We start from the raw sequence: 16,186 nt of genomic DNA, 5'->3' as shown, positions 1-16,186 counted from the left end.
GTAGTCAACAGTTCAGTTGACAAAAATCTGGCCGGCACCGCCGGTCTTGCCCAGTTAACAAACCGCCCCTGCCTAAACCTATATATGTCCATGAAACGGAAGGTGGGATAATGCTCTCCATCCTTCTCTTTGCTCTGCGTGAGGGGCAGTCTCACCAAATATCCGGTTGTCTAGACTGTCTTTTACAAGCTGTGTAGGTTGCAGCGAGAATTTCCTTTACTCAAGCTTTACCTATCGTCGGCATGTTTGATGGATTGAAATGTGGGTTTAGAAGAAATGACTGGGCATTTTTACATCTATTTTATATATGGTAAAAAATCTGTCAATATGATGAAATTGTGCATTTGAGTGCATTAAGGCGGAAACTACTGTAATCTAAATTATTTGGCTGGGTACGTAATTCATCTACAATTGTAATGCTAGTAGCTCATGTGCTGGGCTGTAATGGAGACAATTCTTTGTGAGTTGTGATGCTCTGACACATTGTGCTTGTACTGGGAAGTTGAGAGATTCTTCACAGCCAGTCCTATCTGTCCAGCCTGTTAAATAGCCTTGCAGTGCTTAAAAATGGCCATAAGCTCATATCATACAGTACCACACTCAAATGGCTGAATGTACATATGGAAGGGAACCCAGTTGATTATTTTATTCGAGAAAAGATTCAAGGGGGGTGATCCCCCCTGGGTCGGTGCCACTGACTGAAGTGTCTTTAGGCCATTCCCAAAGGGGGGACACTTCTTGTTCTTATGCACAGTAGAATTGTAAATGGACTGATTCAGATTCAGCAATGTCATGCTCATAACTGTGCCTGAACTGCAACAGGGAACTGCTGCTTTTTCTTTCCTTACTATCGTCATTTTTCCTCTACTTGTGTTTGTCGCACTCTTGTGACCCGCTATTTCCGGGGTGCCTTGATAGTAGTAGCAGACTTTGTGCTGTTGAAGCTAGAGAGGTGAGCAGAGTAAGCCCGATTCCTTGTAAAGACTTCTCTGTGTTGACATCCACCCCTTGGCGTTCATATGACATTATGCTGTTGCGAGCGCGTAAAACCTTTACTAAAATGAAACAAATGGGTGTGTGGGGGGGTCGTTTTTAATAGTGATTCTTTCCTCCATTCTATATTACATGACAGGAATGTATGTGTTTTTTGTGGGTTTTTTTGGTCCTGCAGTTTGTTCGTTTTTCACTCCCTTTTGCCCAGGATTTTGTAATAATAGTACATCAAGTATCTCTGAGATGAGGAAGTCGGATAAGTATAATTAAACCAGGGGGATAAGTGCTTGTGTGGCGTGCTGATTATTCTTTTTCTCCAGTTCTGTGCTTTTTATTGAGCCTAACATGGTGTGTTGACTAGCGTCTGTGGTGTAAGTGCTTTGCACTTATGTCTGTTTGTGGAAAAAGTGCTTTACAGTTGCCTGCGGGTATGAATTTGATTTCCATGTCAGGAGTTTAAAAATTATTTTTTTTATTGAATATCCTTGTCTGTCTACTCGGACATTGTCCTCATCTCAGCAAGGTTTGGTCCAGAGAGCAATGTTGAAGCAGCTTCTCTCCTAAATTATCCTAATTAATTATGTCATTGGGGCCATTAAACACTTACAATTACAATTTCAGGCACAGGGTCGACTGAAGGAAGCTCTAGATAAACAGAAACATGATCTGAGCTCTTACATGCAGGAAGTCCTTGGCCTGGAGGACTAGTCTGAGAACTGATAGGAGCAAGAAATTGGAGATTGAAAACTTCAAGTACTTCCAACAAGTTTTCATTTACTCCATGTAAGTGGAGGATACAAGTACTTCCTACAAGTTTTCATTTACTGAAATGTATTTTCCTACAAATTTTCTTTTACCCAGTGTGAATGCAGGGTACAAACTACACTTTATTTTTTAATGTTTGGTCCTTGTGCTTTGATATTTTATGTCATTGTAATTGATCATAGGTGTGCACTTTTTCTTTTGTACTTGTACACAAAGATTGCTGTGTCAGGATGTTTCTTATTAAGCTTTATGTTTTGGGTTTTTTCTCCTTTGAGCTAGAAACTTTAATGTTGTGTGGAAAAGTTAATCCTTGAGTCATCGCAAGCATAGTAAAATAGATAGCTATTTGACTCAATTCCCTCCTCCATGAATCGAGGGGTGCTCAAAATATTTTGCTATTTCTTTATGGAATGACTTTGGAGTCCGATGGTAGGCCTATATTGTGTATTCATTGCAGCAAACTTCTACTTCGTCATTATGAGGGAGGTGTTTGTTTGTTGGCTTTGTGTGTGTAATTTGGAATGTATGCACTTTTAGATATTTACCTCAACAGTACCTCGACTGTTTACAGGAGCCTCTGGTCATGTAAAGGATGCAAAGATTTTGTTTTAGTTGTCTTTTTGTGCCATGAATTCAGGTTGTAAGCATTCAAGTGTCCTGATCTTTTTTGGTAAAAGTTTGCCTTTTAGTGCATTGGAAGAGTGTAGTATTTCAATTTATGATATAAGAAGTGGGTTGAGGTTAGGTGGAATTATTGATGAAGAAAGCAGAATCTGATTGGATGAAGCAGTTTAACACAAAATTACCACAGGATTTCATAACCCTGTATTTGTTTTTCCTTTTTTTTTTAAATTCTGTGCCCTGCAATTTCCTTTAACATGAAATTTGCTTCATGAAGAAATACTTTGACCCTGAGGTGTTTGTATTAGAAGGGCTGTAGTGTAGGCCTATATTTTGGTTCTGCCTGTCTTTGCCAGTCTTTGCCTTGTGCTAAGTTTTGCTTCCATGGACATTTTTGGCAAGGTTTCTGTTCTGAAATTGCTTGTACCTGCTATTGGTTGTTTTTTTATCTTTGTTGTCTTAGAACTGATTTCTTTTTTGTGAATTGTACATTAATGCTCATGTCTTCTTTTGTGTGTGTGTGTGGGGGGGGGGAGGGGGTTGTTTTTGGGGATATTTTTTTAATTTTTTGCTTTGATATTTAATTTATGTTTAGTGAAAAGATTGAAACGATGGCTAGGAAACCCTGTGGTGAAATGTCTCTTTTGTGATACTTGTATGCATGTTAACTTGACTGTTTCTAATATTTCAATAACTAACCTTGTTTTACTGACTCTCCAGTGAGATAATGTTTTACTACCACGAAGTACTGTCACTATTACGTTGGTCTGGTCATCTTCTTAACATTGCAGCCATATAAGTGATTATGGTTAAGATTTTTAAATTTCCAGTCTTTATAATTTTTGCAAAAAAATATGTCTTGTTGCCATATAAGACAAGCTAAAATCTCCTGTGAGATATATTACCGTGTGATTTAATTTTCAATTTTGGATAAATCTGTTACTTCACAACAAACTAATTTTTTTACGCACATGAGTTGATTTTGTCAACATTTTTTTATGGTTACAGTAAAAGAACTTTGAACTGCTGACAAGTTTTGCCGTAATTTAATATCTTTACTGATGTAATTTTTAAAGTGAAAACAATGATTATATGGAACTCTAGAATCAAGCAAATAAGTTTTGTGCAATATTATTTTTCCTGAAAGAAACAGCCAGTTGTCAGTTATAATCAAAACCACGTTATGCTGGTATCGTACCGAGAGCCGCCAAGTAAACTATGGTAAGTCATGTTTTTCAAATTCTACAGTAGAGACCAAAAACGGATTTTCTTTGCGTTTTGAGTGGATAAACTTCATTTTCACAATGGCCACTTGCTGGCCCTCGATACGGACTCCCAATGAAAGTGCTGTCCCAATTTTGACCGTAGCACATTTTAGCTATGAAAGTTGTACATAGCAGAACACTGAAAAAGACTGATTTTTATGTTTTTTGTCCTGATAAACTATCCAATTGTGTGTTCTCCTGTGAAATCTGATGATCACACATTTACAAAGAGATATGGTACCAAACTATTTTTAAGAATTACCTCACGAAGCCCATGCTTCTTTTATTATTGGAAAGGCTTAAAGTGTCATAACATTATGTCAATATACTACGTCGTATGATTCATGTTCCCTACTCTTTTTAAAAAGCAAGTATTTTAGAATAACCTCACTTAAGTCCTTTTATTACTGGAAAAGCTTGATGAAGGTCGTATCACATGATCTCAATATACTTAGAGTTAGAGATAATATTATGTCTATACTTTTTTTAAAAAGGTAATTTTTTAGAATTGCAAAACTTAAGAATATGTCCCCCTCGTTTTCTTAGGTAAGAATTCCATGGTGTATCAAAGGAGTCCAAAAATTGGGTCAAGATTTTACATGCATAATAATTCCCCCAATGCCACGTTTAATAGATTAAGATGTTTTTAACATTGGAGGAGGGGGGTGTTGTTTTCTTCTTTTTCTCTGCCATAGTCTGCTGTCTAAGTGTATAGATTTGACACATCTATCAACACTATTAGGTTGAATAAAAGGTAGGACCTCCAAATTCAACGTCTGTCATGAATAGGATAGGACGGAGCCAAATTGTTTGAGAGCCTTGAAACTCCACAACATGACCCGCGATCAAGAATGCCCAGCCTGGGATTCGAACCAGAGCCATCGGCTCAATAGGCCAGCATGATGCCAACTTGGCTGATGGACAGCCCTTTCTGTAACCATTGTGACCTTAAAATAATTTAGCAAAATGCCAAGAAGCTGTCACACAGTGTGTAATTTCTGTAGATGAGTAGACGCCTGACACACATAGGGACAGTATTGGATGTGATGCTTTATGAGACGGTAGACTACCCTCAGGCAACTTTAGTTTGCAGCCTGACTAGAGCTGCTGTTGAACACTTATGTGACCTATTCAATAGACACATCCTAGTCTTACGCTATTGTCCTTTGGCTTTAAATGGAGAGGTCATTGGCCTGCACTCAATTCCATGTCCCCCCCCCTCTCTCTCTCTCTCTCTCTCTCTCTCTCTCTCCGAAATTACTTACTTACTTACTCTCTCTTCGTACATTTAGGTACATGAGGTGGAGAAGAGTCAACGCCACGCTCGCTTGCCCTGCCAACGTCCTCCAATTTGGGCAAATCCAGGCCCTGGGTGATTGCCTCATCCCTTATTGTGCCAGTTGGTCTTCTTTATTTTCTTTTTCCAGTTGGTCTCCAATACCATGTCTGATTGGGCAATCTAGTCTTTTGCATTCTTTGAACATTCTCTAAAATTAGTGGTCTTGTTAATCAGACCTATCCTCACCGACGCCAATTTTTGCACAGCTTCTGATTGGGGCATTTGTAGCGTGTACCTCTAATGATCTGATTGCAGGCAGTATAGCAGGGCAATTGTACGTTAGTCGATTTAAGGATGATGCAAGTCAGGTAGTTGGCTGATGGCGCATGGCGATATGAATGCACTTATACTATATATATATCTATATTGGCGTTCCTTTTCATACATTGACGAAAGCTGGTCGTTACAGTGTTAGCAGTGCTGGGGGTATCAAGAGGGATGCTTTGATGAGGGGTTTTGACTGCGTTTATTTACTCTTGATATACTATAGGGTTTTCTTTGTTGTGAGCAGCGTGGGGAGGTTCAAACTGCTTGATTTTTAAAAAAGCATCAAGCAATGATACACATGATAGCGCAAGTAACTTTCTCATTTTACTTCATGGAAGCATAAATATATATGGAAATACAAGTAACAGCTTGTTTGTTGCGTCATCTGTGTACATTTTTGCCTTCTCTCTGAGTCTGAGCAATACATTTATCATGCTTGCATGTTTTTGGTTGGTGCGTTTGTTGTATTCACCAATGTACTTACCATGTACTGTCGTTTTCCCTTATTGGCCATGACAGAACAGCAGTAAGGTGTGTTGAATAGAATATGTTGGGCTGGATGATAGCTGCGGATCTAGCTATATTTTTAACATGTTTGTTGTTACCTCTGCAATTATTAAGAAGAATAATGAGTATTTTCATTTGTTTTGGGTTTTTTTAAGTGGACTTCATTGTAGGACCACAATGAGTTTATTTTGTATGTCTTTAACTTTAATATTGCTCAACTATACATGAACATAATAATAGTAAATTAGATTTTATGTACCGTACTTAAATTCTGTTTGGATTGACAATAAATGCATTATTACATGTTTATGTGAATGAAGTTAATTGTTACTTTTAACAGATTATAGTATGTGTGTTGGTAGAGAGACAAATATATTTCTTCTGAAACATGACTTTTTTAAACTTTTAGAATATAATGTGTACCGTACATGATATGTTTGACAAGTCTCATAAGCTTACTTCCTATAATTGCCAGTAGCAAAACCCTGAGGTGAGAGAAATTATGAACTTTCTTAAACTCTGCATAATATTTAATGCATTTACTTCTTAAAACGAAGAAATGTGGGCTAATCTAAAATGTGAAATGTGTTGGAGAATGTTCTATTCATTTGTTGTCCTATCTAGCTGCTTTCATAAGTAGTTTATTGATGTAATGAAGACCTTATAGATCAGTCACAAGTTATAAATATACAACTCTATCGTTTGGTTATTACAGAAAATTTGGGACTGTGTCTAGCATGTAGGCCTAATGGTGTTTTTGATAAGTGTATTTTATATGTTTAATTTTTTCTCTGACAAGTTTTGTTTTTCGTATTTTGCTGTCTTGTCTAACTTGAAAAAATGTGTGCCTTTTTTCTGTCCAAAAAATCAAGGGCTAATTGGGGCCATACCAGCATGTTTGTTGTAGTAACATTTGTTGATTTAGACACTTTTTCATGGCATGACGAAAACATAAGGTTTGTTTCCTGAGTGTAACTTTTCTTTTTTGAGTATCTCTCTCTGTCTGCTAGGACATTGTATCTTTCTCAGCTCAGACTTGCCGTGGCAGGCAGGGCAAGGAACAGCCAGTCTATTTAACAATTACAATGACACATTTCAGGGGCAATACCACCACATTTGCAGCTAATATACCAGTGAGTGCCATTTTCTTTCAAATGGGTTCAGCGTCCTGCTCAACACTTCAGTTATGATAGTTGACTTCCGCAGAATGGCTTTTTTGTTTTCTTGTATGATTATGTAAGTCTTTGTGTTTTATATTCCAGTTTCTATTATTTGTATTTTTTATGACCGTTTTTGTGAAAAACTGATATATTAATAATAATAATAGATAAATAAATTACATTTTTATTGCTTCCCGTAGGGCAATTTGGGTTACAATGGCAAACATACATATAACATAAATACATAAAATTATAAATACATACATACATAAATATATTCATTTATACATACATAAAAATACAATATCACACCACTACTGAACAATTTCACAAACATGCCATTTCTTGTTGCCACTGTGCTGCATCCTGTTTTTTTTGTGTTTTTTTATCTTGGGTTGTCATGTCTTGCTCAAGGACACTCCCCAGTGGCCACCCACCTAGACCCTATGTCCCCGACACTTGCTTAATATTACTTTTTTGAGTCTGAACTCACTTATCCACTTAGCTTAGATCTATGTGAATGTATTTTGCAATAATTTCATGTACTGCGTGTATTTTATGTTTCACTCATTTGGTCCAAACTCTGATGCATCACTTTTTTCAGAACTGAATTCCGTTTTCTTCACCAGTGTCATCCTTAGAAGATGTCAAAATCTGGTTCAGATTGATTCAAAGAAGAACAAAAATTGCCAAGAGCAAAATTTTAAATGCAAAAAAAAACCCAGTCATGATGTTTAGACAATTTTTTTTTCGTGCAAACTACCATCTCTTGAAACAAGTGTCAGAAACACAGAAAGTAATTCAATTTGGGATTCAGATCGTTACTTTTTGCATGTAAAAACTCTTTTCCACTTACGGGATTTCAAATGTATAAGACTGGGTACAAACTACTGTTCCAGATGATAGGAATTTTTGTTGACACTTGGTCTCTATTATTATTATAATATACGTGGATATGTTTATAAGTGTGTCGTTATTATTATTATAATATACATGGATATGTTTATAAGTGTCACTGCTTTTTCTTTGTCTTGATTTTGTACTCATTGCAGATGAAGTCATTGCTAGTTATTCCTATTTTCAGTCATCAATTTTTGTGTGTGCAGACTTTGGTCTATCTTGCCTCTTAAATAATCTAAAGTATGTTGGTAGAGGCGTTAAACCTATACTATTTCACCATTTTGGTCTATCTTGTCCCTGGCTTTCACATTGGGAGCACCTTCCGGGGATTCGTAAGAGAACTTGGACCTGGACCAAAAAAGCAGAGCCTGAGGTGACAGGACTAATCATGATGCTCTTAAACCGACATTGAAATGACAGCCAGCAAAAACTGGTTTGGAGAAGATCGATGAGAATAACAAACTTAAGTTATTGACCTAACTGCCTTCGCTGTAGATCTAGCATAATAACATGCATTATGGTGTTTTTTATTCAGAAACGATGGTTTCCACGGATTTTGTAGATTTTTCAAACTGCACTGCTTTTTTAAATAGATTTTTGTAGAGAATGATCTCGTGTTTACTCTGTGTGTCTCTGATTTACATTTTCGCCTGTTCCAAAAATCACTTCATAGAAAGGCTGCATGCGAGCAGGAGGTACAACCCTACTACATCTACTGTCAACTCCACTTTAGTTGGCCTTCGATTAAATTGAACATTTTCTCGGGTCCCAGCACCTTTTGTTCTTCACAGCTCCCAATGGTTATAATGTTGAACTTCGGACGAGTTGATCTATTTTTCACTTCCCTGACCACATCAACTCACGCGTAGTGGCCTAGTTGACTGTAATAACTCAACAATCCCTATGAAGTTCTCTCTGTTCGCAGGTGGGTGGAGGGTGCCACGGAGTCCTACTTCTTTTTACCTTCATGTGTCTTCCTTTTTTTCAGTTCCAAAAGATCGATATTGTGTCGATTCTCTGTTCAGATGTGCCGGTACTGGCGTCTGTGGTAAAGCATTTTTTTTTTACCTCTTTGCAGTAGATCTAACATACAGAAGATGCCCACATGGTTTGTTTTGTTTTTGTTTTTGTTTTTTCAAATCAATTATCTTCTTCTTTTTCTTCTGGCTGGCCTCCGTTAGGAGGGGGGCGGCAGTCTGCCGCAGGCAGACAGGTAAGCGGCAACCTCTTGTGGCCTCGTCCAGAGCACTTCCGGGCCCGGTCTCGCATTGTTCTCCATAAGTGGGCCTCGATGTGCTTCCCCCTGCGGACACTCATACAGTGCGTGCTGCAGGTCGTCAGGACTTGTGCCACACGCCAGACAGGAATCATCTGTCTATCTACTAAGTCTTTACTGTACTACTATCTGCTGTGGCCTGACAAGCAGGCTCGAAGCTGCTCGCCTCCTAAATTAGTTTAATAGTGTCGATTGAGGCGTTAGACAACTGTTGCAAAAAAGCAGACTGGGACGGGTTTGCCAATCAATGTTCCCAGATTCTTAATCCCAATTTCGACCACAACTACAATAAATTCCACGAAAAGCTTTTAGAAATATGCCACAAACACATACCAAAAACAAAAACAAAACCCCGAAGGAACAAGATCTGGTTCTCTTGGGAATGTGAGGACGCAGTAAAGAAAAAGAAGGCAGCGTATCGAAAAGCCGTAAACAACACCACCATAGAAAACAATTTAAGATCAATTATTTAAAGGCTCGAGCTGTGGCACGTAGATGCCTCAGGGAGAGCAAAAGACAATCATTCCAAAAATACATCTCCAAAATCAACAGCCAGACACCACTCAACCAAGTTTTTAAAATTGCTAAAAAATTCTTAGGTAGACGTACAGACACCATTCGGCACGTCCAGAGGCCGGATGGAACCACAGCTGTAACACAAGTAGACATCGCAAACACAATAGCTACATCTCTCGCCAAAAACTCATCCCAAGCTAACTACAACACCACTTTTCAAAACATCAAAACTAACAGAGAAAAACAACACATAAACTTCCACTCAAACAACACTGAAACTGAAACATACAACGCAGACTTCACAATAGACGAACTAACATTGTGCATCTCGGACCTGGGCGATACAGCCCCGGGACCGGATGACATCCACAACCAGATCGTTAGACACTTACCCTCAGAAACACTCACACTCCTACTATACATATACAACATGTGGCGGTCGCACTCCTTTCCGGAGTCTTGGCGTCTCGCCACTGTCATTCCAATACCCAAACCAAACAAGGACCACACACACCCATCCAATTACAGACCAATAGCACTAACGAGCTGTCTCTGCAAACTAATTGAAAAAATGATCCACAGGCGACTCATGTGGTTTCTGGAAACGACGGGCTCGTGGAGCGATCTCCAGTGCGGATTCAGGAAAACTCGATCCACTCTGGATCACCTGGTCCGCCTGGAGACCTTTATACGCGAGACGTTCGCTGAAAGAGGCCACAGAATCGCCATCTTTTTTTTACCTAGAAAAAGCCTTCGACACAACCTGAAAGTACGGCATTCTCAGAGACCTGCACGCTCTCGGCAAACACGGTCACCTCCCTGCCTTCATTGGCAACTTCCTGAAGAACCGTTCCTTCCAGGTTCGTGTCGGATCCTCCCTTTCAGACCCCCACCAACAGGAGGAAGGAGTCCCCCAGGGGAGCATCCTTACTCCTCTCCTATTTGGAATTAAAATAAATTCCATAAAGAAAAGCCTCCAAAACAGCATAGACAGCTCGTTATACGTTGGCGACTTTTTGATATGCTGCCGTTCGAAAAATCCTCATTTAAGATCTATGGAAAGGCAGCTGCAAACGCAGCTGCACAAGCTCGAAACGTGGGCAAACAATAACGGTTTCAAGTTCTCCCCGTCAAAGACGGTTGCAGTACACTTCTCCAGGCCGAGGCCAACATACCACCACTCTCACTCAGACGCACACAACTCTCACAACAATACACAGTTAAACAGAGCTCAACACCGGAAAATCCAGCGTACAACAGCATTTTTAAAACAAACCCAGAAACCATAAACAAATTCCAAAACAACGAACAACTCATCAAACCCTTCGGCCTCAGAATCCTTGAGGACCTCAAAAACTTACACTTTTCCAAACAAGACATCCAACAAATTCTTTTCCCCGACCTCCCTCCGTTGTACCTCATCAAGGCAAAAGTAGACTTACAGCTGACCACGCACAACAAAGAAAGCACAAACACCAAAACTTTTAAAGCAGAATACAAAAAATTAATAGATAAATACCCCGGTGCGGAGCTCATCTTCACGGACGGCTCCAAAAAAGACAATGAAGTGGGCGCCGCAGCCCTATCTCCCAACAATACACACCAGAGGAGACTCCATCCTGAAGCCTCCATTTTCACTGCGGAGGCCACTGCCATTGACATGGCACTGGACTCTGTAGAAAATTCTCCTAACAAATCTTTCCTTCCTTTCTGACTCTCTGTCTTGCATCACCTCACTCACAAACTACACACTGTTACATCCAAAAATAGTTAGGCTACAACAGAAAATTCATACACTATCCGAAACAGGAAAAAACATCATGTTCGCATGGATACCCAGCCATGTGGGCATCCGAGGAAACGAGCAGGTAGACGATAGACGACCTGGCGAAGAAAGCTTCATCCCTTCTGCTGGGATCAACGACAAACACTCTTCCATAGACTGACTTTAGAAATAAAGTCAAAAAGTACACCTTCAGTCTGTGGGAGAGCCGCTGGGAAAACCAGAAAAATAATAAACTATATGAAATAAAACCCAAACTAGAACAGCGAAATCCTTCGGACCTCTCCAGAAGAGACGAAGTCATTTTTTACTCGATTGCGCATCGGACACACGGCCCTGACCCACAAATACCTCCTACAGGGAGATGAGAAGCCGTTCTGTGTCGGATGCGACACAGATTTTATCATTAGACACATCTTAATAGAATGTCTAGACTTTGGAGAGATCCGAAGGAAATATTATAAATGCAAGAAATTACAAGATATTTATCCCGTCGTTGGTCCCAGCAAAATTTTGAATTTTATGAAGGACATTGGCCCTTGTGGCAAATTGTAAAATGAAAACGTACTATTTAAAAATTGTATTGTTACTTAAAAGATTTGTTTTAAATCACAAATATATTTACACTGAATTTAAATATTTTAACATTTTAGCATTTTAAAGTCAATTAGTTAACCAATCGTGGAGTGGACTTTTGCGAGAGTAAACAACTTGTGTTTCGCGCGCTCATATGACCTTAGCAGTTGCGAGCGCCGTAAAACCCTATACTACTACTACTACTACAACTGTTGCATAACATTTTTTGGTGAATCATGCCCCCCCCCCCCCCCCCAACAAAACGGTTTGGGCCCTTTTCCCCCCCCCCCCCCCCCCCCTCTCTCTCTCTCTCTCTCTCTCTCACTCACTCTCACTATATCTCTCTCATTATATCTCTATGTCTGTGTGTTTCTTAAACTCGTTCACACACATTCACACACACACACACACACACACACACACACACACACACACACACACACACACGCACACACACACTCTCTCACACACATACACACACACACACAATTTGTACCTACATGGAAAAGATGAATAAGAGTTGATGACAAAACTAAGTTTTTAACATGTAAACTTTTCTCATAGAAAACAACTTCGAGTCTCTTTTTTTTCAGAAGTCTAGAAGAGTTTTTTTTTGCATTATGTGTTTTTATTTGTTTATGTACCGCGAGGATGCAATACCGATAAATACAGAAGAATCGGAGATAAGCCGATACAAATTAATGTAGGCTACTACTGTTAGATTCAGACTGAATCGAGAGTTCGTCGAGTCACGAGGCACTTTTTTTTTCTAACAGCAGGGGCACCAAGTTAGAATAGTGTACGGTCCTGATATGTTGCTGAACACACATCGTTCTTATATATAGAGAGAGAGATATAGATATCACATGAAGTATCCCACTGTCCACTCCGAGTCGTTCATTAACTCAGGATCACTGGACACCAGAACACATTCACACTGACCCGTCTTTTCCCGGAACTACGAGATGGTAAATCCAGTAAATGCACGCTGCTCTTTCTCTTTCGAACAAGTAGCTGCGCAATCGAGCAGACTTCTCAAGCCGGACTTGAAGATAAAGGGTGATTGCAAACTTTTCATTCTCCTTTTGATATTCAGATAGTGCATACCTGCTGGCCGGTTTTCGCCAGCTTCTGCAGCAGCCTCCGCTAGTACCTCTAGTTCGCACATAACCAGTGGTCCGAAGCCGAATTTGTATACTGTGACATACCTGCCGGTGACGGGGCTACTGCATGACAGTAATTCTGTTGTGGAAGCCGCAATCACCAACTGCCGGTGCAAGCACAGCTCCCCCAGACGGCTTTCCTTCGGGAATTCCGAATCACTCATAGGGTTATCCCTTTTCACGTACACAGAAAAGTTTTGCATTCTTTCGGAGTAGACGTTTCTGTTTGATATGTTGATGGCGTGTACCTGAAACTGCTTTTGTAGGTCCACCATCCACCAGGCTGGCACTTTTTGGGCTCCTTTCAGTGTTGTATGGGCACAAGATCCATGTTTGTACTCGGGGTCTTTATCCCCATCAACCGCCCGGAAGGCCGAGCCATTAGGAAACTTGGCATTTTCCAGCAATCCGCTCTGTTCGGCAGGCTTGTTTAAAGCTACGTTAACCCGATTGTTGACAGATAACACGCAGCTGAGAAAACAGAAAACTAGAATCCCTGTAACATGCACCTTATTAAAACAGATTGGTTTCCAGGTCATCCTGTTGAAATAAACCTGAGTCTCAACATAGAGCACTTATTTTTGTGTGTGTAAAGCTGAATATTATTTAAAATGTACTTTCGCTGAAATTGACTGTCCTCGTTATTCTTTTTTCATAATGATTACAATTCACAGACACAAGAATAGTTTGAGCAACCTGGCTGTCTTTTCCCAACGAAGACAGTCAACTGGTAGAGTCGATGAGACGATTGCATGTGGTTTCTTGAAAAAAAAATGTTCCTGAAATAATAGAATAGGAAGCGTTAAAACACGTTTACTTTTATTTCCATCTGCTGGTCTTGAAATTTTACTCAGCATTCAAATTTATGAGTCAATTATTATGTTCTTGGATGCCCTAACTATTTTATGTAGTAATATAGGCCTATTTCATTGATGGTGAATTTCGTTTGCGTTAAAAGAAGCCCATCGACACAATAATGGATATTTAGTGCTCGGAAATTGGAAGAATAAGCGACAGTCAAATAGATCTACAACAGAGGGAAAGTTAAGAAGTAGGACCTACCAGCGGCGCCCTCCAACCACTCGCTTTGGACAAAGTTCACGAACTCATGGAAGTATGAACATAGTGTTTTGTGTATAAAATGTACATGTACATGTAGGGCCTACCGGTTCCTGGTTGTTTTTTTTCACACACGACTTGCACTCGCAATTTTAAGGGGTGGCGGGGCACCTAAAAGTGGTGGGTTTTTTTGGTGAAATTATGAAAACTGGGATTATCACTTATTATAACTTCCGGATATTTCCTGAACAATGTCCGAAAATGTATGTCAGCGTTTCTGTGGTGTTTGAAGGGATTTTAGAGCTAAGTAACTGCCACTTTTTGTGTCAAAAAGCATGTTTTCCACCGCTTATATCATGCTTCAGTTTTAGCAAGAAACCTCCGTTCTGTCTCTTCTGTGTTAATATTATCAAGTAGTTGCCACGTTTTAGTTCGACATATGTTTTAAAACTTGTCTGACCTTCATCGGGCGTTTTCTCAAAATGTTATTCTTGCCACACTTCATCCCATTTTTTCTGCTCTTTTTCTTATTCGATTTGAATGTAACTTTCACAGAATGTTAATGACACTTAATTCTAAAAATTGTCTTGAGGAATTTTGTATTTCTTTTGATTTTGATAAATGACCTCAGAAAGTTTGATTTTTCGGGGAGGGGGGGGGGGGGGGGGCGGGGTGTTCACAGTTAGGCAATAAGCCGATTTTTAAGTGCCATGAAATGAACACTAAATACCCAAAATTTCTCAAGACAATTTTTACATCCGTACCTTTTCTACCCATGCCAAATTAAAAGTGTATTTAATGTATTGATAAACACGTTAATAAAACGGGATCAAAATAGGTCAACAAAATCTAATGTGGCTGCCGTAGTAACCGAATCATATTTACTTTTTTAACATTATATTTTAAATCCCTTATGATACACAGCAAATACGGGCTCTCTAGGGTTTGTGATAGCAGAAATAGCCTTCAGGTATCCACCACCTCTTAAAGAAAATCGCGAATTCAAGTTGTTCACGTAATCAGAAAGAGGTACTGCGTTGGAACACATGACACTTGGCAACCTCTTTGGACAACCGTTATCGCGAATACAAAACGTTCGCGAAAAATGAAATGGGCAAAAACACGAAAAAAAGAGTGCACTTTAAAAAGATCCGGTGTACGGTACAATATTTAGGACTACTCGTTGAAAGTTTGAACCTAAAAGGGATCCGGGTTTATATCTTCTGCCTGGAGTACTCCTTTATTTTACCAGATACTGTGTATTGAGAGGAAATCCAGTGCTTCATTCGCCATGTAAGTCTAAGTGACAAATGTGTACATGCATTAATTGGTTACTATTTGATAGGAGACAAAAATGACCAACATTGAGTCGATAGTGCCGTAAAACACCTACTCAATCAATTTTTTTAAAACCAACAGAAGATAATGGTCGTGAGAACCAACAAAATTATCAACAAGGTTCTGCCTATCCATCTAAAAGTACAATCTTTCACTTATGGTGAGATGATGACAAACGGAATATACGTCGATAGAAAATAATATGAGAGTGGATTGTGGATTTTATCAGGAGCTGAAGATAGGAAACGAAAATCTCCCCCAAAAAGAACAACCAACATGCCTAAGAGTCAAACTTGACCATAGTCTAACCATAAAAACCAAGTGGAGAACAAAACGAACAAGGCGAAAAAAAGACTCCAACTTTTAAAGAAACTCGCAAGCAGTTCATGTGGATCAGAGAAACAAACTCTGAGAGTCATATACATGTACCTTTGTTTTGTTCGATCTTCCCTGGGATTCTTTCAAGGGAGTGCTTATTTAGGCCACATATGGCCTAAATAAGGTAAGGGAGGGGGGTTTAGCTTATTTGGGCCTCAGTGTGGCCTAAATAAGGTAAGGGAGGGGGGTTTAGCTTATTTAGGCCACACATGCTCAAACTACCGAGGGACACCCTTTTCAGGCAACTGAGTTCGTTCCACTTTCATAATGGTGCACCCTT

General features: G+C 39.5%; 2 protein-coding genes across 2 annotated transcripts in view; one reads left to right on the top strand and one right to left on the bottom strand.

The window, feature by feature from the left end:
- LOC101861296 (sterile alpha motif domain-containing protein 9) overlaps nucleotides 1-3,234 on the top strand; it is a gene marked incomplete at its 5' end in the record, with an annotated part of 14,219 nt that extends 10,985 nt beyond the window's left edge. The window contains 1 exon segment of the mRNA XM_005102017.3: nucleotides 1,615-3,234. Within this exon segment, the coding sequence (XP_005102074.2) occupies nucleotides 1,615-1,701 (87 nt within the window).
- Nucleotides 3,235-12,392: 9,158 nt separating this feature from the next.
- On the bottom strand, nucleotides 12,393-14,745 carry LOC101861054 (fucolectin-like). The gene has a single exon (XM_005102015.3). It carries the CDS (start codon nucleotides 13,668-13,670, stop codon nucleotides 12,927-12,929), a length of 744 nt encoding a protein of 247 aa, XP_005102072.1. The 5' UTR covers nucleotides 13,671-14,745; the 3' UTR covers nucleotides 12,393-12,926.
- Between the last annotated feature and the right edge of the window lie 1,441 nt (nucleotides 14,746-16,186).

This window comes from Aplysia californica, unplaced genomic scaffold, assembly GCF_000002075.1.
Source record: "Aplysia californica isolate F4 #8 unplaced genomic scaffold, AplCal3.0 scaffold00308, whole genome shotgun sequence".
NCBI classification, from domain to species: domain Eukaryota; kingdom Metazoa; phylum Mollusca; class Gastropoda; order Aplysiida; family Aplysiidae; genus Aplysia; species Aplysia californica.
This window is presented reverse-complemented; position numbering and strand designations above follow the sequence as displayed.